Source organism: Podarcis cretensis, assembly GCF_951804945.1.
Source record: "Podarcis cretensis genome assembly, chromosome: 8".
NCBI lineage: Eukaryota > Metazoa > Chordata > Lepidosauria > Squamata > Lacertidae > Podarcis > Podarcis cretensis.
This window is the reverse complement of record NC_137177.1, coordinates 91,706,778-91,734,725: the sequence shown is the minus strand read 5'-3', so window position 1 is coordinate 91,734,725 and position 27,948 is coordinate 91,706,778. Positions and strand designations below refer to the sequence as shown.

The window sequence follows — 27,948 nt, the reverse complement described above, 5'->3', positions numbered from 1 at the left end:
GGGAAGCCTTGTGCTTGAAATGTGCCTCCAAGTCGCTTGAACTGCATGGCGGGGCCTGCCCATGAAAAACCTCTGGGGACAGCCAGCCGAGCAGCACCCGGACCAGACCGCGCGGAGCCTCCTTCCCGGAAGCCTCAGCAGGAGCCACAGACTACATTTCCCAGACTCCTCCGCGGATAAAGCCGCCGGTTAAGGAAACGGGCGTGCACTGCAGCCAACAGACTGGCGCGCACGACGCGGAAGTGGGCGGCGCCTAAAGGGAGAACCAATGAAAGCGGCGTCGGTTACTGGCCGTGGGAGGAGACGGGGCTGCGCTTAAAGAGCCCGCCGGGGCCGGAGGACGGGCCAAGATGGCGGCGGCGGCGGCGGCGGCGGCGGCGGGGCGAGCGCGGAGAGGCGGCCGGGGCCCCGCAGGGCTGCTCCTCCTCCTGCTGCCGCCGCTGCTGCTGCTGCTGCTTCCGGGGTCCCGGGCCGAGCAGATGGAGGAGCACCTGAAGCGGGAGCACTCCCTCACCAAGCCGTACCAGGGTGAGCTGCGCCCTCCTCACGGCAGGCAGGCAGGCAGGCAGGCATCCTCCCGGTGCAGCTTCCGCAAGCCCAGCGGCGCTGTCACCGGGACAGGCTCCCTCGCTGCCCCCCCCCCATATCACAGGGGGGCGCTTCCCCCGCTGGGTGTCTGCCTGCAAGGCAGCTGCTCAAAAGCGAGGTAGGCACAGAAGGCTGAATGGTGCATTTCTGTGCAGAAAGTGCTTCACCTGTTGGGTGTTGGCCAGCTGTGCAGATGTTCAGTGGGCTGCTTGGGGGAGGAGGCGATGCCCCGCTTTGGGGAGGGAGAGATTGTCTCTAGGCCCAAGGGGGGCTCAGGGAAGGAAAAGGTGGGGCTGCCTGGGCTGCCCCTTTGCCATAAGCAGCCTCTTGCACATAAGAAATCCAAGAGGGGGAAACCTTTCCTCTGAAAGGCACCTAGTGGGAATGCAAAGCTGCTCCGCTTCTGCTCTCTGCAACTATCCAATGCGGGGTGGGGGTGGTGTGAGTAGCAGCCCCTTGTGGAGTAGGCTGTGCGCCCCAACGTTTGTGTGCCTAGGAGACTAGATGGAAAGGAGGGTGTTGTAGCTATATTTAAGTTATGAATACAACAAGTGAAGCCTTCTTCCTTGTGCAAAACCCTTCAGAAATTTTGGGTGTGATTGAAGTTCTGCCTGTATGCAGTGAACTCTTGTTAATGTATTTTGTGTTTTTGGCTTGTATTTTTATGCCCTGAACTGCCCTGAGATCTACAGATGAAGGGTGGTATACAGATTTAATAAATAATACAAAAAATAAACTGACCAGCAGAGTGCCTCTCCCTGTGACTGGGTGGGCTTTTATGTTGGTATGATTGGGGCACATTGGTGGTGGTTGCAGTGTATTTCTGTGCACAGAGCCTCATGGCACGTTCTGTAGCATCTCTACCAGCAAGGCCTGGGACCCCAGATCGGGGCAAGCAACATTCTTACTCTTGCTGGGTTAATTGCCCTCAAGTGAATTACTGCACTTCTCCCAGTAGAAGTGACTGTCAACCATTCACCTGTATGGGAAAACATAATGATGTGCTGTCCCCAGTCACTGAGAAAACAAGTTGGGTGCTGTCTCTGTATCCTTTCAGTTGCAGATTCATTGTTGCTTTTGTTTCTTGGTTGTACTAAGCTGTGATGAAATTGCTGTTTTTAGGATTATGGCTTAAATGCTCTGCTCCTCACTTTTTCAGGTGTAGGATCAGCCAGCTCCTCTTTGTGGGAACTTATGGGCAATGCGATGGTGATGACCCAGTTTGTTCGTCTCACTCCAGATGTTCAGAGCAAGCAGGGCGCTCTCTGGAACAGGGTGGTAAGGCTTATTTTCCTCTAATTGCCTGCAGGTGGGCTCTAGGGCTTCATTACACCAGAAATAATTGCCTTGTAAATTCTTCTCCTGTTGATGTTATGCTTTCTGAAAATAAAGCAGTGAAAGGTGAGGCAATTCACAGTGTGATAATGAAATCCTGTGAGGATTAATATTTAGAGTGTCTGATGTGCCGAAAAATATTATGGAGTGCAGGCAAAATTAGATGTGAAACGAACTATGTTTCAAAGCCAAGTTGTGTTGGTTACAAAGTTCTGTTCATACCAGAGCTGTATATTGAAGAAGTTACTGTGTGGCTCATGTTTATTTTCAAGATCAGAGATGACTTTAAAAGTGAGCTTCCAAGCAGTAAATCCACCATCAGCGATCCTAATGCTTTTCTGGTGCTGGGCTTGCTGACTGATGTGCCAGTCTCCGTCGCTGCTTTAGTAAACTGGTATTTTAAGAACAAAAAAGCTAGCATCAGATGCCCATGACAACGCAAGAGCAGTGTTAGGAACGTTGCCAAATAGCTCCTGAAACCAGGGTTGCAGTCACCAGAACGGAATGTCTAGTTGCCATTTTTGGGTAAGGCAGCTCTAAAGTCTTATTTTTCAAATGATGGACTGATTCTCAGTTAAACATCTGGCTAGTTCAGATGACAACCTTGAGCTAAGGCTTTTAGAAGAAATGACTTTGGGAAGAAAAGTCACCTTATCCAGGGACAGTCCACATATTCCAACCTCTTTTCTTAATGGTGACACAGACCATTCATAACATAAGAATATTCTTCACAACTGTGAGCAGGGCAGTGGGGTGGGGTAAGGGAAGACAAACTGCAACAACAACTAACTATACTGTAACATTGTTCCCGGCTCCTGCTCAGGCCGCACAGAAAAAGCATCTGTTCCTGAAATTCATTCTGATTGTGCAGATAAAATGTAACCGATAGAATTCCACACGATGTGGTATTAGTGTGTGAAACAGTCAAGATTCAATGATTCCCAGGCCTGCATCTCTAGGTAGTGGAGGTGACAGGTGTCATTGTGGTGCTCAGGCATCTTCACCTGGTCACAAGCCAGGCTATTCTCCCCACAGTCTTAAAACATAGAGTTGTGACCTTTGTCTCCTTGTCTACTAAATTGGTTTTGCCAGTGCAGTATTAGTCACTGAAATGGAAGAATACCAAGGCAGGGCGGGGGAAAGCTGCAAGTTGCTGGCAGAAAGAAATGCTCTCAAGGAACAAGCAATTCTAGGGAAGGCTCAGTGAAGACCTTCAGCAGTGGCACCAACTCTGTGGAGTATCTTTGAGATTATTTTAGTTGGTCCCTCATCTTGCTAAAACATTTTTCTTTGCTGCTTAAAATGTTAGTGTAATTTCCCGTGCTTTTAGGTAGCTCCTTCTGCTTAGGTTTGTTTTGCTTGGTGTTTTTTTTAATGCTTTGCACAAAGTTAGGGTATTGTATAGTTTTTAATTGCTGTGCAACACCTTGAATATACTTTTAATGCAACCTTTTTGCTACGCATTTGCTGTCTTGAGGGATTCCCTGTTTTGCTTCTAATTTTAAAGCTTTCGCTGCCAATTATATTGTATCGTTCTCATTAACTCTGTGTTTCTCAACCTATGCTCGGCTCTGTACTCTGCATGGCTTTTGATCATGTATTTTGCAAGTGTAAGACTTTTTGTACCTTAAGACCAGGGTTCGAAACTGGAAAGGCAGGCGCATTTTGTGCCTAAAGATTCTCCATTTGCGAGCACCTCAAAAAGTCTGGGTGCCATTTTTTGTGCCTGGCTGACACTCAAGGATTACGGAAATTTATGTGCTTTGAAGCCTAAAAGTATATGTTAAAGACAGACAATATGTTAAGGAGGTTAACAATAAAGAGTAGAGTGTTTTGAAATCTGAAGTATGGTACCAATATTTTTTATTGCAAATACCAAATTAAATACGTATTAACAATTTATGTTAAAAGGTAAAATGTATCGGACCCAGGGACGGTTAAGTCCAGTCAAAGGCGACTATGGGGTTGTGGCGCTCATCTCACTTTCAGGCCGAAGGAGCCGGTGTTTGTTCACACAATATGTCACTTATGTGAATTGTGCATTAGTTCATGCTTATCAAAATAATAAATAAAAAGTGTTGCCAACCCCAAATGGCACCTAGACATTCTGTTTTGGCTCCTAGCTTTTCTATCCCAGTTTCTAACACTGCTTAAGACAAAGATGTGTTTCTGAATCTCTATTAATTGCTTGTTTCTGCCCAAAGAATATAATTTAAGATAAAGATCAAGCATGAGCTAAGCCGTAGTTTAGCTTAGCATGCTGACTGAACATGGCATCTCTGGAGGAAACAAACCATAGGAATTCAAACCATTTTGTAAAAATGTTGCAAACAAAAAGTGCTAGAATGAAATAGGAACATCAGCAAAGAAACGTCAAGCAGCATCCACCCTCTATTTGATTATTTTCTTTTTTCTCCAACTTCCTTTATGCTAATCTTCACAAACAATTTCAAAACTTGAAAGCCTTGTTATTACTTCATTCACTTGCCAAGGGCCCAGCAGATGTTATTGCTCCTGTACTGAAAATTCCTGGAGGTGTGCTCCCTCTCCACTGCATGGCTACCTGTAATTATGCTGAGGAGGAGATCTGGGCAGGGTGTAGGATGTATCATAATATGAATGATTTCCTAATATCCAGAGCCTCTGCTTTTCAGCTTCCTAGGGAAATCTATCTGAAAGCTTCTGGAAATAATGCAGGATTGGAGGTGCATTGGTTCTGATCCAGCAAGACCCTCCTTTTGTTCTTACTTCAGTAAATGTGATAGTGAATATTGACCCATTAAGGTATTAAATGACCTGGACTTTGCAGACACCAGAAACTGTTAGAAGCTCAGTGTTTATTCATACTATCCAAAAGCAGACTGGGTTTCATCATTTGTATGTTATGTTTGGCCAGCTCCCTTTTTCTGCCTGCTGTCCCAGAGGTTCAGCAAAACATTGGCACTGGCCAGATTCAGTGTAGAAATTTTCAGGCATTTTATCAGCTGGCTGCCTTAATACTGTATTTTAGTGGCAGAAGGTTCATAACTTGACAGTAGTAGGTTGTCAGCTGTTGTGGAGTTGACTGTCAAGGCACTGGGCTAGTCAGATCTTGAAGTCTTTCCCCTTGGGAAACTTTCTTGTCTTTTCCTTAAACTGATGCCATTTTGCTCTGTTGTTATGCCTGTGTGCAGTTCCCCATATCTTAATAACACCAGCTGGGATTAATTTCCTTGGCACTCAGTTGGCAAGGAATGTATAGATTATTGGCAAGAGGAATCCCGAAAGCACTCTTCTTTGCTGTTTGCGTTTTGTAAAGGTTGATGCTTGTTTCTGCTAATGTGCATTTCTTCAGCCTGCTTCTAAGTTCTACCTTTCCTTTCAGTAGACGTAATGGAGACAGTTGAACTCCTTTATAATTCCACTTGTGCGTATTCAAGTACGTCAACAGACTTCAGAGCTGTGAGAAATCGAACCAGGTCCAGGTCCCTGCTTGATGGCTTCCAATCAGTGTTGACAAGGTGGAGCTGGGGGTGGCGTGTTAAGGGAATACTACTGTCCAAATTGGAGCCAAAGTTGCCAGCTTGCAGTTAGCGGCTGCTTTCTTGGGCTCTTGCGCATCGGTAGCTTGAGAAATAAATAAAAGGACCTTGTTTTTTCTGGTTTACAAATGCCTTTCCTTCCCTGCTTACTGGATCCTTATTTTCTCCAAATGAGTAGCCTAAACAATGAATGCCTTATCTGTTCTTGCCTCTTCACAAAATTGGCAGTTTCTACAAGTTGATGGGAACTTTCTTTCTCCCTCAATTTTTTGGTGTTTGTTTCTTTTCAGAAATACAACAGAGAGAGAGATATTTAGGGGAGAACAGCATCAGGGTTGAGGGGCATTTCTGTTTCCCTTCTAAAACTAAAGAGGGTAGCATACAACAAAGGGGACGCCATTCTGAATACTGAATTCTTCACCCCACCTGCACAGTACACACTTTTCAGCTGCACTGTTCTTCATTGTTGGAGTAACAGAAACATCTGTGCTACAGATTCCCAAGCCAACGTCATTCACGTTTACTCAGAAATAAGCCCTGCTAAAACTTCCTCTTGAGCTGCCTGTGTATGTTGGGTTATAGCCTTAAAACTCCTTTGAGCTGTCATGGCTCACCAAAAACAGCATGGGGCACTGGGCTGGATTTGTGCAAGGGGACTAAGGATGTGCCCTTTCCCCTTCCAAGGTCTCTTGGAACAACTGTGGGATGTCGTGCCATTTTACTGCTTCCAGAAATCTCACCACTTCTCTCTTCCTTCTTTTAACCCTGGGCAGTGGTGTGGGGTGGAAATTACGGTAGGGCTGGATGATATATAGATACATTGGCCAAAACTGATTTGAAGTCCATATCATGATATTGAGGGGGGGCGGTTTGAGTTGTTTTTGTTTAAAGTATTTTATGTTTTTATATTCTGATTTTATTCTGTGAATCATTCTGAGACATGTGGGTACAGGGTGATAGATAAATTTAATTAATGTTAATAATAATAAAATCGGTTTCAGAATTTTTGACCCAGCAATATATCGTAAATCATGGTGTCTGCACGCTATGCAAACGTCACAATGTGAGAAAAACTGTGAAGCCAGCCAATGTCTCTTCATAGCTCCATCCTTATTTCAGACATTGTGATACATCAGTATATCACGATCTTTAGCTGTTGATATGTCATGAGGTTGAAAACCAAATATTGCCTAGAACTAGTATAAATTTTTGCAAGCAAAATTTTCCAGTGCTTTTTTATTTTTGACAAAAAATATTGTTTCTTTTTTAAAGCTTTGTTTTACTTGCATTTAGTCAAGTAAAACAAAGGAGGGCAACCAAAATGTCCAGAGGAGGGCAACCAAAATGGTCAAAGGCCTGGAAAGGATGCCTTATGAGGAACGGCTAAGGGAGGTGGGCATGTTTAGCCTGGAGAAGAGGAGGTTAAGGGGTGATATGATAGCCATGTTCAAATATATAAAAGGATGTCACATAGAGGAGGGAGAAAGGTTGCTTTCTGCTGCTCCAGAGAAGTGGACACGGAGCAATGGTTCCAAACTACAAGAAAGAAGATTCCACCTAAACATTAGGAAGAACTTCCTGACAGTAAGAGCTGTTTGACAGTGGAATTTGCTGCCAAGGAGTGTGGTGGAGTCTCCTTCTTTGGAGGTCTTTAAGCAGAGGCTTGACAACCATATGTCAGGAGTGCTCTGATGGTGTTTCCTGCTTGGCAGGGGGTTGGACTCGATGGCCCTTGTGGTCTCTTCCAACTCTATGTTTCTATGATTCTATGATTCTAACCCACTTAATTAGATCAGTCTGTAGGGCATCAGAAAAAATTCCAAAGCAAATTACCCCAGCTTGCATAGTGAAATTTTCCAGTTGAAATTTTAATTCACAATGCTCTGGAAAATCCACCTCACTGTCCTATGCCAAATTAGATGGTAAGCCTCTCAGGGCAGGGAGGGGCCAGTCCTTTTGTGCTATGGGAGACGGGGAGCTTCCTTGCTCAGAGTGTCTAGTTCAGCACTGCCTACTGCCCAGGGTTTAAGATGAGGTCCTCTTCCTGCCTTACCTGGGGATGGCAGAGATTGAACCTGGCACCTTCTGCATGCAAAGTAGATGCATTCAAAGTATATTAAAACTAAGGGTTGATAACAGAATTCGCAGTGCTTTTGGAATACTTTTCTTCCTGGCAGAAAGCCATTTAACAAATCTGGTTTTAAAACCAAATTAAATTTGTAGTGTAAATGTGACCAAAAGTCTCCTTTTTTTTTCTTACGTGCTTGTGTGGCAGATGTTGGAATAGTTGTCCCTGATACCACAAATACATTGTCTTCTCCCTGTCCCCTTTCCACTTTTTGCAGCCTTGTTACTTGAGAGACTGGGAGATGCAGGTACACTTCAAAATCCACGGGCAAGGAAAGAAGAATCTGAATGGAGATGGCTTTGCAATCTGGTACACAAAGGACCGTATGCAGCCAGGTAAAAGACTTTACTCTCGAGTGCATTGCCAAACCACAAGCCTCTGCTCAAGGGACCGAATGCATGCAGATCCATAGCAGTGAGCCACCTGGCTGCTTTGCACCCGTCTCTAGATTCTGATAGCACAGATCAGCTTGCTGTGGATTGGGGTTTGTGTGTGTATATTCACATCTTCTCTTGCATTTGCAAGGGGAGACGACTTGTCTTGTGTAATGGATGGGAAGTGAGCTGAAAGCTACCTCAAACAAAGGCTTGAGAACTTTATTGAATGGAGTACCATTTTTCCAGTTTAGGTTTTCTTCTTTTATAGTGGCTGTAAGGCAATATACTTAAAGCTGCTGAGTTAAAACCCCAGCTCCTTCATTCCCCCCCCATCTTGAGTAGTAGTAATAATAATAATAAATTCCTTCTTACTGTTTTCTTGCTGCAATTGTTTTGCGCTGCTAAAGTTGGCAAGCTAGAACTAGTTTAAGTTGTGAACATATCTGGGAAGCAGGTTGCCTCTTCAGTATGTAGTGGGAACCCCAAAGAATCTCTTCAGATTTTTTCATTGTGATGTCAGGGGATTCAACTGAAAGTGCACTGGCAGATAATTAATGGTTCCCACACCAACGTCTGCTCATCTGGTTCTAGGCTAGTGGCTCTAGAGTGTGAGGAAGGACAACCCCTGAGATCCTGTGCTTTGCCTAATGCCACATGATAAATTTGTTTTGGCCCTAAATGGATGCCGATCACGTCTCCTGCCCCCAGTAACTGGATGCATTCACACTGTGTCTCTCTCAAACAGGTTAATGTAGAAGAGCCCTGAAGAAGCCAGGAAGTTGGCACTTAGGACAGCAGTGGGGAACCTCTTCTTAGGCCCTCCCAGCCTCCACGTTAGGCCTTTGAGGCTGCTTTGACTAAGCCATGCCCAACCTCCCTTGCATCTGATGGCTTCTATGAAGTTGAGTGTAGGGCAGGTAAAGGCACGGCTGAGTCGAAAGTGAGTTTGCAGGCACCTGAACAGTAGCACCTGCAAAACCCCTAAACAGCACTTTGCTTTCATCTGATTGTTAGGGCTTGCAAAGCACTGTGCACACAATGGTCAGCTGATTGTTGGCTTTGCAAAGTACAGGGCTGTGCCTTTGACCACATGGTTTGGTTTCAAACTACAAAGGCAAAAATAGGTCACCTGACATTGTTGTGATGTCAGAGGAGTGACCCTGCCCATCTGTCAAACTTGGCCTGTGGGCAGGTGGCAGGTAAGGGAGAGAGGAGGGTTTGGCCTGCCTGCTGGATCCTATTCCTGACCCCTGACTCGGGGGATAAGGTGGTGTTTTTTTCAACTAAAACCAGTTTGACTGAGCTGTAGCTTTAAATGGGAGAGGCAGACCTGCATTCTCAAGAACCATACTTTTCTGGGCAGTGAGCCAGAGTCCTAAAGTGTGAGTTGCTGCACAATAGGCATCTCCAACCTGGTGCCTTCCAAATCTTTTGGTCTGCCTGTAGCCCAAAACATCTGGAGGGCATCAAGCTGGAGATGGCTATTCTACAAGAACAATGTCCATGAATGACTAGGTTACTGCCCCCCCTCCCCTTGATTAATGTACTTGTATTCATATGTACTTGTATTCATAAGTAAGAGATGCAACATTTGAATGTGGGTGCTTTTACACTCTGAAAGCACTTCCCCTTGGAGTTAAATTTGTATCTCTTGCTCAAAACCTTACTAAAGTCTGGTAAACCCACCAAGAATCATGTTGGATTGCTCCAGGGTCCATTTCAGGGTTAGCCATCACTGACTTCAAAATGTGCTGATTTGGGAGATGGATGACTATTGAATACAGACACGAGAACCTTGCACTTCTCTGCTGTAGATTTGCATTGTTCAAAATAAGCTATAAAGTTGAAATGTGTTGTAATGGGCATCCATTAATAAGTCTTTCCAAAAGTTGTGTAAATGGGAAGCCAGGTCTTCTGTATTTTGGTTGTGGGGAATAAGCCTGCTTAGCTCAAACTTCTGCTTGCTCCACCAAGTGGTGGAGTAAAATGCTAGAAAGCAGCAGCTGGTGGAAGCTGATGGTGAACACACTGACATCTGTTCTAGGGCCTGTCTTCGGGAGCAAGGATAACTTTCTAGGGCTGGGAGTGTTTGTAGACACCTATCCAAATGAGGAAAAACAGCAGGAGGTAAGGTGGCTTTGGAATAGCGGTTATAGCAGTGGGAAAGCGGGGGGGGGGGGGGGCGCAATCCTTGTTGTTCAGTGTCCCGGGGTGTCCATTGCAATGGGATGAAGGTTTTGGTTTTTTAAAGTGCTAAGTCTGTTTTCTGCTTACTAGCTGGTTCAGGGTCTGTAATTGACATAAAATGAACCACAAATAGCATGATCTGTGTGTTTAGAGTGCAGGATTTTAATACTTCCAGCACAATGTAAATTTGTCGTGGTCTCCATCAATTCAGTTACAGATAGGTAGCCGTGTTGGTCTGCCATAGTCAAAACAAAATAAAAAAATTCCTTCCAGTAGCACCTTAAAGACCAACTAAGTTAGGACTTCCGGGTTGGCGCCATCACCGAATGGCGGACTCCCTCCGAGCTCCGGAGGGAGCCTGCTCGGCAGGGGCTGGGTTCTACCACGTCGGCGTCGCGGGGACCCTCAAAAACCATGGGCGCTGAAACCCATGGGCATGGTGACTCGGCGGGCACCGTTTGCGCCCCCCGACCCACGAAGGAACCTTTTTAAAGGCTACGGAGCGGGTGCCGGGGGGGGGGTGTGTGGTGCTATGAGTCCTCCGCTTCCCCTGCCGAGCGAAGCCGCATGCCATTTGGCGGAGAGCGCTGACTTCTTCCATTGAAAATTCGGATCAAAGAACAACCCGTGAGTAATTGGAAACTGGACTTAAAAAGGGAAAAAAATTTAAATTCGGAGCAAGCGGGGGAGGTGCAAAAAGGAAGTCCGTCTCCCCCCTGTCGTAGAGGATCTAAAGCAAAGGATTTAACAACTAAGATCGAGTGCTACCTTGGTTTGATAAAGTTACTAATTTCACGATGGAAAATTATAAGTGGGCTGGAGGAGAAAAGTAGAATGTGAGCTAAAATGCAACCCCCCCCCCCGGGAACCGGGAGCGATTGGCGAGAGCGCTGGGAGAGGAGAAATAGAGGCTTTGACAGCTGTCAAAGGAGCTGTCAAAGCTGAAGAATAAAAAGAGAACTTTGTTACGAGGACTTTGCCGGTTACATTTGTTACAAATTAGATATAAATTGTTTGAAACAAGGAATAACAAGTTATTTTGACTGTTGGGTGCGATCTGGAAGGAAACTGAGCTACTACAATCCCTCTAGAGGGGCTGTGGGACATTACAAGTATTGCTGGCATGGAATTTGAATTGGACCTTTTATCTCCTGGGAAACTGCAGAAATGGAACACTATTTTGTCTACAGAGGTCTCTACACTAAAGGAGACAATAGATTTATCTATTGAAGAATGGAAGGGACTTGACGTAAAGTTTTGTTCCTGAATAACAAAGCCTCTGTAGGGGATTTAGAAGCTTTTGGAATTGGAACATTTTTGCAGTGGAGCAGGGAAAGAAACCAGAGGAAAGTGAGGAGAGAGAATAATAAGAACAACATGAACAACAAGAACTGGATAAAGCTGGAAGTGGGAACATTTGGGACATCCAGACTTGAAAGGCTTAAACAAAATTGGAGTTTTAAATATAGAGATCTGGATGGAAAAAATGGACCTTTTTGAGACAGAGTTTTTCCAAGATTGGACGTTTGAAATTAAAGATGATCAAAAAGATGGCAAAGACTATTAAAAAGACGGCAAAGTGGACTTGTGAAGGATTTTGGCTTAGATGTGGGATCTTCAGGATGACAACAGGCATTGATGGACATTGGGGAACGCAACCGGGAAAGGGGGGAGGGAAATTTGGAACCCAAAGGGTGTTAAACTATATTTTATTCTTTTTTCTATTTTCTTTTATTTTAACCTATTCTGCATATTAAAGAGGGGAATTCGTGGAAGGGAGTGGGGTCGATTTTAGGGGAGGGAAAAATATTTTTAACATTGGGTTAATTATAATAAGTTTAAAATTTGGGGTAAGAACTTGTTGAATCTATTTGGAAGAATTGGAATACAAGAGGAGGTGGGGTGGGGAAGTCCTGGAAAGATGTCAATGAATACAAGGTTACAAAATGGATGTTTTATTTCATTTCTTTTTTCTGTTATATCTGAAAATGTTCAATAAATATTATTAAAAAAAAAAAGACCAACTAAGTTAGTTCTTGGTATGAGCTTTCGTGTGCATGCACACTTCTTCAGATATCTGAAGAAGTGTGCATGCACACGAAAGCTCATACCAAGAACTAACTTAGTTGGTCTTTAAGGTGCTACTGGAAGGAATCCATCAATTCAGTTTTTCATAAGCATTGCTTTTTGCTACTCATCTGAAGGGCTGAGAAACTGTGCACTGAAGCCACACACCCCAATGACAGGAAATATATATTTAGCTTTGCTTCAACCAACTTTGCCCATGTGCTTCCCAGGCTTTTTCCTGTATAACTTTATATCCACTGAGCATAGCTCAGCTTTCTTGAGCTTCATGCCCACTCAGAGTTTTGGATGACAGCTCCCCACAGGCTCCACCAACATGGCCAAGGTTCCTCATGATCCCCAGCAAAGTATTATTTATTATTAAATACGTTAGTTGCTCTGTCTTGCCCAGGGAAACTTAAAGTGGCTTACAACCAAGTAAACCCCCATTAAAACCAAGAGGAGAAAGAAATACATTTAAAAACATCTGGCCCACCTCTAAAAGGCCATAGATAGTTAAAGGCCAAAGACCTGGTTGAAGAGGAACATTGTCACCTGGTGCCTTATGATGTATAATGAAAGCGCCAGGTGATTCTCCTTGGGGAGAGCATTTGGCAAATGGGCCACCACCCTAGAAAAGGCCCGTTCTCGCGTTGCCTCCTTCTGGACCTCTCATGGAGGAAGCACACAAAGGGCCTCAGATGATGAGCATATGACCACGTTGTGGCTGGTGGTAGATGCAGTACCAGATACCTCCTGGGTACCAGGCTGCTGACAAGGGCATGACTAGAATTGTGGTAACTCCTCATTTTTTAAAAAATGGTCTAGCCAGCTATTTAAAATACGTTCCTTAACATGCAAGATCTTTATTGGTTTCTGCCTTCTTTTCTGAGATTGATGCAAATGTTTTTGTACATGGAAGTGCGCATGCATCGTATATCTGAGGAACTATGAAGGAACCTTGTCTTGAATCGGTGACTATTATATCTGCCTCTTTTTCTTTTTACCAAGTCAGAATTGAGGAGCTTCTGTCTGGTGCCCTAAAGGACACCCTGCTAGCAGGTTTGCTGCCATATTGCAGCTTCTCTGTCAATGCGAAATCTTTTCTGAGTTTAATCCCCAACTCTCATCCTATTACTGCCCTGTCTTGGTTGAGATACGATAATGTCTAACCTGTAAATCCCAAACCCATCTGACTAGTTATTCCAAGCCTTGCTTTTGATTCTACGTTTTCAGTTCTATTTTTGTGTGTGCAGGGAGTTTTTCTTCATTGGAATCAAATGTTTTAATCCCTTCCTGCAACCTAAAGCTGTACAATCTAGGGAAATTTTACCATCCGATTCTATTCTGAAAGTTAAACTGGTTGGAATTGCCAGATGTTCTGTACAGCTGTGATGTGTCCAGTGTTCTGAAATTGCCATCTCCAGCCTGGTGTCTTCTAGGACTGATGTGAGTTGTAATCCAAGGCATCAGGAGGGCACCGGGTTGGGGAAGGTTGTTCAGAACAAGGGTGGCCAAGTTCAGTAATACAGTTGAACTAATGACCCCATTCCAAGGCCATGGAGCAGGTCTCCATCTCTTTCTCTCCCTCCCCTCTGTCTCTCCCATTCCCTGTCCACCACAGGTCACTTTAAATCAAGACCTCTGAACATGGCTTCCAGAATCAAATGGTTTGTGCCATGGACCATCCTTGGCAGCAAGTGGCATGCCCTGTAGCGGCTCGCCTTATTGTGGAGCAGAGCAGCTCTTCGACAACAAAACTACCCCTTCCCATCTTTACTTTGGATCTCTCCTCTTCAAATGGCAAGCAGACTTGCTGCACAATGAGGCTCTGCAGTTTCAGACCTTTTTTAAAAAAATCTGGTTGGCCTTGCTGTGGAAATACTGAGCAGTTGTTTCCCCCCCAAATAAGCCGATATTTGCTCAGGTTTGCTAATACTATTTGAGCTTTGCTTTTGTTTGCCTACCTGAGGGGGCTCTTTGTATTCCCTTTTGAAATGTCTCCCTTCAGTGGAGCTCTGAATTTGCCTTGAATGGCAGTGAAAGCCATTCTTGAACCTCTGGTAGTAACCCTGCTGGGCCCTCCCATGAAAGGAAGTTCAGTTTCTCTTCCCGCTCCCCGTGGTCTTGGCCAGTGTGAACTTGGGTGGGGAAAGTGAAGCACCTCCTCCCCCCCCTTGAAAAAGAAGGCTCATTTTACTTGTACGTGCAAGAGAGTTTTATTGTAAAGTCATTTGCCTGCCTCAGAAGAGCCTCACCTGCTCTGCCTCTGCATGAGCTACTGATCTAGGCATACCTCAGGCAGGGAGCAGGCAGCCTCCTTGAAGGGTGAGTCACTTTGGTTCCTCCCTGTAGTTAGGAATGAGGAGAGTGATCCAGTTGCACCAGATTCAGGAGTAGCAGCATTGCCTGTGGCCAGTTGAGGCCAACAGTGGATGGAGGTGAAGACGCCCCTCTGGACGAAATGCTAGTCCAACAGGGAGCCATCAGTGTAGGTGGGTCTCTAGGGCCACAGGTGTCCTTGGCCATCTGATTCAGTTGATTTCTCCTGGACGTTGTCTGGTGCATCTGGCAAGTGTGCAAAGAGTGTGCAAAAAGTGTGCACATGACTTGCTGGGGGATGGGGGCACTGGTTACGAAGCATTTGGCTGGTAAGCTCTGTGGGTCAAGAAGTATCTTGATACTGTATGCACCATTAAAGTCTGTAGAAAGGACTTCAAGATCTGAAAACAAACAATATGTACTTTTGTAACCCAAGAAGATATTTAATAAAACAATTTTAAAAATAAAGTATGCTGGGCAGGATTTAAAAGCTGTCTTTTTTTAATGTCAGGATTTGCAGTTTGAAAAACACAACCCGTTCCATTGCATATATGCAAGCACATGGTTTGGCTGGATTCCTGCTTGGTAGTGTTGGGTACTTCAGTTCATATCATTGAGCCCATTTGTGGTTACATTTCCTCACCTGCGCTTTTACAGAGTTTCTTTAGATTTGTATCAAAATATCCCTGACCATCAATTCCAGGAATATGAATAGTTGCCAAGGCTTTCCCCAAAATGGATCTTGATCACGGTTGAGTGGTGGTGTGTAGTTTTACAGGCCAATGTTTAACTGTCTGTTGGATGACCGTCTCTTGCTTCATTCCCTCCCTCTCTCCCTTGCTTTGCAATAACTGTTCTGGATTCTCAGGCCCAGAAGAAGAGGTATTCCTCAGGAAACCAGGTACTTGAAGATGCTCTCCTAGCCTTGCATCAAGCTTATAGCGTTCTCTTTGCCAGTCTGCCTCTCTTACTGCTTTTGGGTTTTATGTCTGCCAATATGCCAGGTCGGAAAACTCCAGTGCTTGGAATCAGAGCGACAATTATTGAATGACAGCCTGTTTTACTGGACTACCCTCTATCTTTCCATTCTTCACCATCCTTTCCCTGCAGATCTGGCTTTGCTATATGTGTAGTTACTGGGATATTTTCCCCTGCCTTCTCTTGTGAGTCTCATCAGTTTAATGCATTTGGAGCATAGGGACCTCTGGGTTCAAATCTCGGACTCCTCAGCTGGCCTTGGGCAAACCACAAGCTCTAACCACAAATTTCAGGCTTCAGTTCATAATCTGTAGATGGGGGCAATTGTCCAAGATGAACTTGGACTAGTAAAAATGAAAAGTGACACACTGTGACCTTCCGAGAGCCATTTCCACTGTTAGGCAGGGCACAGTTGCCTTTGCAGATACGCAGTAGGGTCCTTCTGTGCTAAGATGCAGACAGGGCTTTATGGTGGTCACCTAAAGGGCCTGGGAAGAGGGAGAGGTCTTTTGCCCGCTTAAGACCATAAGAGCCTGTTGGATCAGATCAGTGGCCCGTCTAGTTCAGCATCCTGTTCTCACGGTGGCCAACCAGATGCCTTGAGGAAACCCACAAGCAGGACCCGAGTGCAAGAGCCTTCTCCCCCTCTGTGCCTTCCAGAAGCAGACTGCCTCTGGCCTTGAAGGCATCAGGAGCCCCCTCCTCCATGCATTTGTCCAGTCCTCTTTTAAAGCCTTCCAGGTTGGTGGCCATCACTGCCTCTTGTGGGAGCGAGGATGCTCTGTGTGAAGGAGGACTTTACTTTATCTATCCAGAGTCTTCCAGCATTCAGCTTCATTGATGTCCATGAGTTCTAGTGTTTTGAGAGAGAGCAAAATTTTCTGTTTGCCTTCTTCATGCCATGTATGAGTTTATAAACTGCTTCCTTCTCAGCTCTTCCCTTTAGCAGAAGACCTTGCATGGTGGCTTTAGGACAGACAAGTGTTTTGTTAAAAATTATGAAACTCACAGTATTCAAAGTGTGGCGATGGTCACTGCTTTAGATGGCCTTAAAGGGAGTTGAGGCAAATCCATAAAGGAGGGCAGGTCTATCAATGGATTATCCAGTAGTCATAACAGCAAAACAGAATCTGTTCTTTTGACTGACTTGATGCTGGCTGGGGGTCGGGGTGGGGCTCTTACAGGCTTTCAAGCATATATTTTATAAACCATATGGCTTAGAAACTTGAGGATTATTATTATTTTTAAAAAATTGAAGTTTTGAGAAATGGAATTCTGTGCCCAGTTCCATAGTCTATATGTTTCTAGGGTTGTGCTGAAAGGTGGTGTAATTAACAACACTCGATGCAGATATCAGAAGTAATACACTGATGTTGCCTGGTTAGAAATGTAGTCTAAAAGGGCAAGATGCATCTCTTAGAAGAATTTCATGGGGCACAAGCCTCATGGTTAAGTTCTCCCGTGAGGTTGGCAAAGGGCCTGTGTTCTCTCACAATCGAACCATTCATGGAGAACTGTACTCTACATCTGTTGCCATCTTGCAGTAACCAGGAGGTCTCCAGCCTATTGTTGAGTCAAGTGGAGCAGCCTGTTGGCTCAGGCTGTGCTACAGTTGCTTAAGCTGGTGGTGGGCATTTTATATCTTGGTACATTAGTTAGTTTTGTACCTATTTGCTAGGTGAGACTCATTGTGTTTTGAGAGCATCAAAACACACCCTTCCAGAATTTGGGGTGTGCCTCTCCTATTTCTGCTGTGCCTGTGGGTAACCTGCAAGTAACTGAGCACAAGAGCACACACTCCTGTGACTTCCAGCAACGGGCATTCAGAAACATTACTGTCTCTGAACGTGGAGGCGGAACTTGGGCATCATGGCTGGTAGACATTGATAGCTTTCTTCTCCATCACTGCCTCCTTTGGGAGTGAGTGCTGTTGTCAAAACCTTTTTTAGACCTTCACTTTTGCTCAGACGTAGGAGTAGTTTGTGCTGATCTGTGCTTGCTTGTCCAGAGTAAGTCCCAGCCCTGCTAATGCTGCTCATGCTGGGTTCTGTCTCTGTCCTGCTTGGCTCCCTGCATGCCTGTTTCCCCTCCCTTGTCCACTGGATGTGGCCAGACCTTTGACAGAGCAGTGTGCAAATAGCAGTTCCTCCCTTCTCTTCCAGCGAGTGTTCCCATACGTCTCTGCCATGGTGAGCAATGGGTCCCTCGCCTATGACCACGACAGAGATGGCAGACCCACTGAACTTGGTGGATGCACAGCAATGGTGCGCAACTTAAACCACGACACATTCCTGGTGATCCGCTATGTGAAGAGGAGGCTTACGGTGAGTCTTTCTCTGTGCTCTTTGTCTGCTGCATTCCACCTTCCCACTGGCGTTCCTCAGGTGTGGCCTCAGAAAGGAGTAGGTTGGATTGAGTCTTCTCTCTTTTCAGGTCTTGCTTGATATCGATGGCAAGCATGAATGGAGAGACTGCATTGACATCCCAGGAGTACACTTGCCACGCGGCTACTACTTTGGGGTCTCTTCTGTCACCGGGGACCTGTCGGGTACTGCTTTTAAGGCCGGCGGAAAGCATCCTCCTCCCGCTGCTGCTGTGTTTTTCAAGAGTCCAAAGCCAGATCTCCTAGAAGCAGAAATGAAGAAGTTCAGGGAAAAGTGAACCCATAAATGGCTGCTGGCTCTCATGTTTTCCTGTAGTTCTGTTTGTAGATGCCTAAAATATCTTTAGTCTTTCTCAGGCATAGGCAAACTTAGCCCACCAGATGTTTTGGGACTACAATTCCCATTATCCCTCATCACTGGTCCTGTTAGCTAGGGATGATGGGAATTGTAGTCCCAAAACATCTGGAGGACCGAGTTTGCCTATGCCTGGTCTTCCTGTACCAGGCAAGGGCAGACTTCAGGCTTGTGGGATCTACATTACAACTCACAGATGCATCGGCTGTAGCCAGGGGCTAAAGATGTGCACTTAGCACCTAGGAACATCTTGAGTTTCAGAATTAGAACTGAGCTCACAGTCCTCACACTTTCAAACATACCTGCTGTATTTTCATGGGTCTTATCCATCATGGGCATCACTCATGTGCCTTGTGTGGGTTCCTCTCACTTAGACATGGCCTCTTACATGCTCCCAACTGGGCTCATTCACCCTTTTTTAACTCATGTCTCACCAAAGTTTCTATAAGTTACTAATTGCTTAGCGGTGACCTCTGTCTGCCCATTGCACCCCAGTGGCCTAAGGGCTGCACAGCTTCTCCTCTGAAGATGCAAATCCTGTCCATAAGTCAGAGCTGGTTGTTCCTCTTTAAAGGAATGGCTGGCTGCGCATGGAACATGGGGAGAACTCCAGGATGGATGCATCACCCAGGGCCATTGCACAGTGGGAAGGAGAGGGTGGATCTAAGTTGACCGAAGGGATCTGCTGTGCAGCTGGGTGCTCTTGCCATTCTGTGAGCATGTTAATGAAGTCCAGCTTAAAGGACTGCCACACAGCCGCTGCTGTTGGGTCTGTTTAGGCAGCCTAGTTCCACAAAGTTCTCTCCAGTCAGTGATGGGCAAAGTCATTCCTATTTGTGAGGAGTTTGGGAAGAGCTATCTGTCTACTCTTTTGCCCCAGATAGAATTGACAAAATAGAGTTCTTGAACAATGGTTACAAGCCATTCCTGAGATGTGTGTGAGAGCCAAGTGGGAAGGCTACCTGGCCAACCAGTAGAGGTTGTGCTCCCTCCCACGCAAGGGGGAATTTCAGCAGGTGTGAGGGGAGTGCCTATTGTGCTCACACTCTTCCTTCTCCCTATTCCTCTTTTGCCCCAGATAACCATGACATCATTTCCCTGAAGCTGTACCAACTGACTGTTCAACGGACACTGGAGGAGGACAAGCGGGACAAAGAAGTCTTCTTACCTGTGGTGGAGAACATGAAACTGCCTGGAAGTAAGTGTGGGTGGGTGGGGCTTTAGGGCTGGGGTGGGGTGGGGTGAGTGATGGGGCTTTAGGGCTGGGGTGGGGTGGGGTGAGTGATGGGGCTTTAGGGCTGGGGTTTCAGGAAGAGATGCTTTAGGGATGCAGACTTTTGGTTGCTTGCAGAGGAGTCCTGCGCTTTTGATCTTAAGATACTGATATCACACAGTTAATTCTTACCTGTGCAGCAATGGGCCTTGTCTGCAACACTGACAGAAGGAGGTCAGTTTCAAAGGTCAGATGTTAAGTCCCTGAAGGCTTAACTTAAGAGTTGTCCAGATAATTCACATGTGCGTCTGCAGCATGGATGCCACTTCCCTGACTTGTAATTCAACACTCCTTGGGACCAGGAAGGTGAAGCAACTTGGCTGGTGTTCGTGGGGAAGAGCCACAGTTCTCTGGCATAGCACATGACTTGCATGAAATAGTCCCAGCTTCAGTTCCCAGCATCCCCGGGGAAAGATTTTGCCTCAAACCCTGGAGAGCCACTGCTGTGCAAGTAAGTGAAAGCCAGAGGTGGGGAGCTGTGGCCCTCCAGATGTGGTTGGAGTCCAACTCCCATGAGCCCCAGCCAGCATGGCCAGTGGTCAGGGGTGATGGGAGTTGTAGTTGAGAAACATCCAGAGGGCCACCAGTTAGGCACCCCCTTCCCTGGTGTAGAAAGCACTGAGCTTAGATGCGCCCTTGATCTCTAGATGAGCCCCTGCTGCTGCTCTTCCCAGAATCTGTTACTCAAAGGAACAATACACCTGAGATTTAGATCCCATCTAGGTATTCTGGCTAATAGTCAACCACAAACTAAATCTGTCCTCCATGCCTACTCACTCTGCTGACCTTTCTTGACGTGAAGCTAAGTTTGGCCAAGGAATTCAGCCAAAGAGGCACAAGGTTGTTCATGGCTATTTCTTGGTAGCTGAGCCTGATCTGTGTTTCCATCCTTTGCAGTAGAGACTCCAATGGAACCAATGAGTGGCCTTGCTCTCTTCTTGATAGTCTTCTTCTCATTGGTTGCCATCGTGTTTGCCATCGTCATTGGAATTATAGTCTACAACAAATGGCAGGAACAGAGCCGGAAACACTTTTACTGATTTGGAGGCGTCCTGTTGCATTTTTCCTCCTCTGCCTTCTGGAGGGCCATTGGTTTTGTTGGCATGGGTGGTTGCCTATGCAGGCAGCTAGTTTCCAGAAGCCATGCTGTGAAGACTCCTGTCCATCTGGATCTTATACTTCTAATGGCAGCCTTTGGATTGGTGGTGGGCCCCCAATGATGGAGGCAGCCATATCACTCTGCTCTACTTTGACTGCTTTGAACTGTGAGTTTTCAACACTGGCATTTCTACGAGACTTTATAGACATATCCTTGATCATGCAATGTGAAGTGAACATTCATCACATCGCTCTATGTAGATGGGAGAGACGTTTAGCCAATGAGATCTGGATTTGGTAACCTCTGCTGTTCCCTGTGGAGACTGGTTGGAAACCAGAGTAGTTGGGTGGGTGTCGAAATGCTGGTATGTTGATCAAGGCTGTTTGGTCTGGATGTTCTACTGCAGTGGTGGCTAAGCTGAGTTTTGCAGATGTTGTATTCCAACTCTTGTCAGCCCCAACCAGAATTGCCAGTGGTTGGGGATGATGGGAGTTGTAGTCCAGCAGTATATGGAGGGCCACAGGTTAGCTAACATTGTTTTACTGGGATGCCTTAACTAGCATGTAGATCAGTCTTTAGCAACGTAGCACCCTCCAGTTTTGGACTACAGCTCCCATCAGCCCCAACCAGCTTGTATCTATAAGAAACCAAGGTATCCTTACCTTATGTCCCACAAATATACCTTTACTCTTATTTTTCCTCTAGTTTACAAAGACACCACCCTGCAGAATAAACAAATGTGAATGCCCTCCCTCCTAAAATGGCAGCCTGCCTTATAATCCTGTCCCTCCCACTCCAAATGGAGACCTTCTGGCTTTCCTAACTGGACAAACTGCTGTACGTTTTTATTCAGGTGCTACAAAGCAGTTGACTCCTACAGCAACTAAAAGGCAGCCCCTATGTGTTCTTTCCTCTTTCCGAAGCGGGGAGCCTCCCCTGGTTGCTCTGCTAATGGAGGTTGGGTGGGGGGAAATCCCTTTGTTTTTAATACTAGCTGCTCCATTGACAGGAGCTCAGCTGAGGGGCCTCCCTTGCCAGTCATGCTCTGAGCCTTGCTAGCCAGCTGTGTGATGGAAAGGACAGGATGCCTCTTCTTCCTAGGTCCCACCAGAAGCCTGGTGGCTGGTGGTTCCAGAGATCAATACTGGGAGCAGTGGCAGACTTGAGGCTAACGTTTCAGAGGCACTCTGTGCAATGCCAAAATTTGGTGCCCCCACCTCTCGTCTTCTGTTGTTCCTCATTGTTGAAGCACCCACTGTGGAGCCCTCTCAGCTCAGCGCCCACCCAGTGCAGGCGTTTCCCTAAATCCGCCTCTCCTAGTGGCCTCACTTCCCTGAAAGTCATCTTTGCCTGCTGTTATTTTCCTGAGCACACAGCTGATCTGCAGAGTAATGTGGAAGGCAGTGCACTATGCCAGAGTACCTAGAAGCTGATGTGAAAAGTGAAAGGTAGACAGGATGGTGGGTGGGGATTTGTTTTCTTATTGGCGAATTACTGTTTTAGACAAAATGCTGCTGACATTTATTGCTGCTATTACCTCCTTTATATATATGTAAGGTGACTCTTCCCAGTTCTCTGGGGAACCTGACCTCCATCGCCCTCCAGCGCTGAACACGCTCCATACAACTCAGAAGTCCTCTCTTTCCTCCCTACTGATGGGCTCCCCCTCCCCTTTTTAATGGTCAGATTGGTGTCATCATTTTAACCTTTGTCACGGTTCACCATGGCAGGAGGAAAGGCCCGTTGGCATCAGGACCGTTTTCCACCTGAAAACTGATGCTTGAAGGCTTTATTATTTACAGTGAATTTGGCTGCCTGACCTGACCTCGGACCCCGCTGAGGCAGAGGTGCCTTACTTTGGGGTGTTAATGAGTGGAAGGGAGGATGCCTCTGCTTGCACAAATGTTGAGCATGATTCTTTACAGAAATGAGCTGTGCTTTCCCTGGTCACTGTCACACTGCGCATATTTTCATCTTTGCACCCCTTCCAACTTCAGTGACATTCAGTGACTTTGGTGTATTGGAACTAGGGTTGTGCTAAATATTCTTCATTTCAGCTTTGAGAGAGCAAGGAAGGGCAGAAAGAAAAACGTTTCCCTAAACCTGTTCATGGTCATCTTGCCTTTATAATGTTAATTTTCTTCCTTAGTTACCATTTTTAAAAAGCTGGCTCTGTGATCTCTTTTCTCAAGTAATGCTAGGCAATCAAGGATCATGTAATGGACCTGGTGATGGCCAAATCTGAAGAGTGAGAGCAAAGAAATCCAGTTGAGAGAGGGAGGGCTGGACTTCCGGATCTGGCCGTGTGGGACACAGACTACTTTCCCTCACACAGCTGGACCATGAGGTGGCACGACTTGCTTTTCAGTGCTGCTGAAAACAACCACAAATCCTGCCTCTGCTCTTTTGGCTCAACCCTAGTTTGAAAGGAACTTAAAAATGCTTTGACATTTGTCCAGATCATAATTCACTACATCTGTTTTTTTTTTTTTTAACACGTAAGTTTAAAATGGAATGTGAAAAGTTATGAGCCAGCTGCTTAGAAGATCCCCTAGATGGACTCAAATAAGCCAAAAACTCTGAAAAGGCCAATGCTTAAAAAGAAAAGCTCAGGATTTTGAGAGAGCCTAAGTGTCTTACTGGTTTGCATGTTACCTCATCCCAATTTAGTTAACAAATTATATTGCTTTTCAGGAGCCTTTTCTATTTAGCGATAAACATGGGCTTGTCTCTATCTCTGATGCAATTGACCTTTTGTATTAACTGCAATAAATACTATGTTCATAAACTTGTCCTAGTTAAAGGGGAAACAGGAGAGAAGTGGGGGACCTCCAGGAGAGCCTTAAAGAAAAAAACCATGTGCACTGCCCTGAATAATTGTGGGGTGGAGGCACATTGTGACCTTGCCCCCAAATGTCTCTGGCCCATGTTGTCTGCAGTGATCCTGGGCTAGATTGCTCTTTGGACCCGATCCCACTTGCCCTACCCACAGGGAACACTTCTTATGAGGGAGCCTTTGAGGGCAGAAGTGTGGAGTCTGCAGAGTGGTGAGCTTGACTTGATTATAAAAATAGATCTATTGTGGAAAGAAGTAGAAACCACATTGGGGGGGTGTCTAGTTACAAGGATGATTTTGAGAGTTGCTGTGCTAAGCAGAATGATCTCGTAATAAGTTTTTTTTTTAAAAAAAAAAACTTTCACTGTTTTTAACAGCCTTCAGAGCTGGGATATGAAGTACAAGTATTCCCTTGCTCATAAATGATTGGTAAAGTTGCTCAAAAGCAACTAGTGGATTTTTGGGAATCGGCCTGAGGAACTCACAGGGAGCTTGTGTTCTTCTCATTGGGGGTGTGTTTTAAATCTTGCTGCTATCTGTCACAAGCTGCTTTTCAGAAACAGGCTGTAATTTTATAGGGTCCTTAATATAAACGAGTGAATGTATTTCTTATTGTTTAGGGAGGCACTTGGTGGTGGTCACATGAGACAACAGCATTCTGTATTGGCCTGGTCCACATGTCTTGCAAGCCAAACTATGGCTTAACGCAGTTACTCAGGCTGTGCAAGAAGAGTTTGATCCTCTCCAATTCTGTTGCTGCTGTGCTGTGCTGAGTGAATCCATAGTTTGGCTTAGTGTGTTGTCAGATTTAACTCTCTCCTGGCTAACCACAAGCTGTAACCACGGTTTACCCTATAGTTTGCAGCTTATGGTTTGTCCAGGTGTGCTTAGCTGGGCAAAGCCCATCAGCAACGTGCCCAGGCAGGCGCACAATGGTTTGCAGAATCTGCATGCGCACACCCTTGTGCTAAGCCATGTTTTGGATTACCATGCTGCACCTGACAGCAGCTCACCAAGGTGAGGTGCAGCTTCAGGCCCAAGACTCAACAGATCTTTGTGCAACCGGATCTTTGTGCAATCAAGGGGGAGCCTCCCTGGTTGCCTCAAGTGGCAGTTGTGATAGTGAGCAGTGGAAGGAGGAAGAAGATGGCATGCTTTCCCCATTGTTTCAATAAGAGTTCTGGATTAGTGACAGTGGATCCCTAAGGGGTGAGACCTGCCACAAATGCTCAAGTGGGTTGTGCAGTTTATCAGCGTTACAACCTCCACAAACGATGGTAGAATTAGGGTTGCCATATTTCAAAAAGTAAAAACCAGGACACCCCAAAAGTTGAGCTTTTTTTTTTTTTTTTTTTTTTTTACAAAAACACAAAACCCCCGAGATTTTTCAATTGACTTACCTAAGATCCAGCAGGACAAAGCAGCATCTTTAGGAAATTCCCCCCAGACATTAATTCCACCTTTGAAATCCTGGTAATGTCCAGGAAGACCTGGATGTATGGCAGCCCTAGGGAGATCACATGCTCTGCATGCAGGAAGCCTTGGATCAATTCCTGGCACCTCATAGTTTTTTAAAACAAAATGCCGCTTTAAGGCTTTGGAGAAACACTTCATTGGGTGGGCAGACTTGAAGCTTCCAGGATCTATTTTGTTTTATTTGAACCCCCCAAGATTCCCTACCTGCACTAAGTGGAAGACTAGTGGCTTTAAGAGATGGGTGCACTTGTATGAACAGGGTGCCATTTGCTCACTGCACAGTGCAGTAATTTGAATTTAGTAACAAAAGTGAGCTTCTGGGTCTTGTGACCCACAAACTCCAAGTGTTCTTGAATTCAGTGGCCTAATTTGTAGTGAAGCAGCCTTTTGCATTTGTTGCTATTGCTAAAGGATTGAGAAGCAAACACACTTGCCAAACCGGACAGATATCTACCCCCATCCCGCCCCCCGGCCTAGACAGACTAATGCTCAGCAGAATTGGGGGAACATGTGAGCCTCCAGAAGCTGCTCCAACAATGCCAAGCGCCTTTCTGTATTTTGGTCCAGGATGGTGGGCTTTTCATGTTGGTTCTAGAGCATCAAGCAAAGCATGACACGAGGAACGCCAGTACCTTCCTTGCTAAAGGAAAAAACCCATTGCAGTGTCCTGTTTTTTTAATGTGGGGGCTTCACTTTCACTGGCACCCAAATGCTGTGCTTCAGCAGGGTCAGCATCTGGCTGTGGGGCTGCTGCTGAGTTAATGGCTGCAGGAGGACCCTTCCTCTTTCTGAAGATAAGTTTCCTACATCAGCCTTTGCCAACATGCTGCCCTTTGGATATTTTGGCTGACAACTCTCATCAGCTCCAAACAGCATGGCTGGAGCCGATAGTAGATCTAGGCTCAAAGATCTACTGAACACCTGCTTGGTGCAGGCTGTTTGAAATAGTGATGAAGCAATATTGTAGCCAGGAAGCATTGCTTCTTTCAAAGACCTCCCCCCCCCTTTTTTTGCCTGATCTGGTAAAAAGCTTGTATGCTCGTCTGCCTTTTTCTCTGTATTTGTTTTTGTGTCTTGACAATAAACACAGATGCTGAAGTCTCTTTGCTGCTGTATGCATTGGTGGCTTAATTTAGTTCTCTTTTACTCTATCACAGTTGGGATCTCTAAACAGCTCACAGAATGAAGAATGAGATGTTAAAATACAAAAAGTCCAGTAATTAAAAATGCAGCAACTTGTAACATATAAACTTTACTTTCCAGTGGAGGAAAAATAAAACTAGTTAGCAGCTTGGACGATCAAACAAGCAGAACTCTAATGTTAAAAGAGCATAGATCTGTTTTATTTTCAAGTGTAAATTGTTTACAAGGCTTGGGTGGATAAAAGGATCTTCATCTGGTGCCGAAAAGAGCAAAGAAGATGCCAGATGTGAGGCTATTCTGTAGCTGAAGTGCTGATCTCTTTGCGAGGGCCATGCACCTCACTTCACTAGAGTGTTGGCACATGGAACAAGGGCTTTGAGGAGGATATTATAGTTTGGGTAAGTGTATGCAGGAGAATGTGATGTTCTGGGTAACCTTTATGCTGTTAAGGGCTTTCAACCAGCCCTGGAAGCAGCCTGGCATCGAGTGTGGCTGATCAGGTACTGGCATAAGATTGAACAGCTCAGTCCAATTAATAAATATACTGGCCTATTTTGAACCAGCTGTAGTTTCTAGGTAGTGCTACTTACAGTGCACTGTAGTCCTAAAGGGAGGTGACCAGAGTGTCCAGGTCTGTCTAAGCTGCCATATCAGTTGGAGCTGATAAGAGGCTTGTTGAGCTACGTGTATCTGAAGAAGTGTGCATGCACACGAAAGACCAAGAACTGACTTAGTTGGTCTTTAAGGTGCTACTGGAAGGAATTTTTTTGTTTTGACTATGGCAGACCAACACGGCTACCTATCTGTTGTTGAGCTATGACAGGGAAGGTGAAGCCACTGGCTCTCCATGTTCCTTGACTCCAGCTTCCATTAGCCTCAGCCAGGGGATGGCTAGATGTCATCAGTCCTGATTCAGGGGTTGCTGCAAAGCAAGCCCTCTCCTAGCTTGCCATGCCCCACATTTGTGAGGGTGGCAGAGTTCCCAACAGGGCAACTCCATAGCCCCCAGCCTCCACCAGGGGCACCACATGGAATGAACATGTGTTGGGACTGACTGAAGTCCCACAGGCAGTCAGGGGCTTCCACCTGTCCTGGAAGTTTGATACAGTCTGCTTATTGCAACCCCCCCCCCAAAATGGGACATCTTTCCTTCAAAAGGGGGAGGGGGATCTGCCTCTCTCTCAAAACGGAGAACTCCACATTGAAAGCTCATATTTGAATACCTCCAATTTCTCTCTTCTGTTGTTTCCCTGTGTCTATTTTAGATTGTCTCTCCTTTGGGGCAGGAGCCTGTCAGGACCGCTCTTTGTTGTCTTGTGCACAGATGGTGCAATATAGATAATACATTCCAAATTATTTTAAACAATGTTTTAAACAGCACTCAGTGTAACCTTGAATATAACAGCAGCAGGTAAATGTTTGCTTAAACAGAAGCCCATAAAGAAGCTGCCCAGAGTGGCTGGGGAAATCCAGCCAGGTGGGTGGGGTATAAATAATAAATTATTATTATGTCTGCATCAGAGCCAGTCTGTAAACATTGCTCAGTCTCAGATACAAATTCATGTAAATATGTTTCAGTAACAAGTATCACCTACCTGTCTTGTATGTTCAATCTGACAAGAGCAGTGAGGAGCAGGTAGGACTCATCAACCTGGGAATCTAGGAGCAGGAAAACTGATCCTAAACTTCCGCTGCTTTGCAGAACATCTTTGGGAGAAGAAAAGGCTCAGGAGTAAACCCTACGCAAATCTGGAGTCCCTAAGTCAGTTGGATGGTGCCTCGTACGCCGCCTTGAAGCAGCTCCTGCAGCCAAGCTGGTGCCAAACATCTTCCTCTTCTTGGGCCCCATCAGTGAGGCTGAGAGGATCACTTGGTCTTGCACC

The 27,948-nt window shown here is 45.6% G+C and overlaps 1 protein-coding gene across 3 annotated transcripts; it reads left to right on the top strand.

The window, feature by feature from the left end:
• The first annotated feature begins 331 nt into the window (after nucleotides 1-331).
• On the top strand, nucleotides 332-26,025 carry LMAN2L (lectin, mannose binding 2 like). 3 transcript variants are annotated; one of them, XM_079989018.1, is made up of 9 exons: nucleotides 332-528; nucleotides 1,748-1,866; nucleotides 7,790-7,907; nucleotides 9,994-10,076; nucleotides 15,391-15,423; nucleotides 17,663-17,824; nucleotides 17,934-18,048; nucleotides 19,317-19,436; nucleotides 20,409-26,025. In XM_079989018.1, the coding sequence occupies exons 1-9, from the start codon at nucleotides 351-353 to the stop codon at nucleotides 20,549-20,551; spliced, it is 1,071 nt and encodes a 356-aa protein (XP_079845144.1). In that variant the 5' UTR covers nucleotides 332-350; the 3' UTR covers nucleotides 20,552-26,025. The 3 variants fall into 3 exon arrangements, with proteins under 3 accessions (XP_079845144.1, XP_079845145.1, XP_079845146.1); XM_079989019.1 differs by lacking the exon at nucleotides 15,391-15,423; XM_079989020.1 differs by lacking the exons at nucleotides 332-528; nucleotides 1,748-1,866; nucleotides 9,994-10,076; nucleotides 15,391-15,423 and having other exon boundaries at nucleotides 7,793-7,907.
• The last annotated feature ends 1,923 nt before the right edge of the window (nucleotides 26,026-27,948 follow it).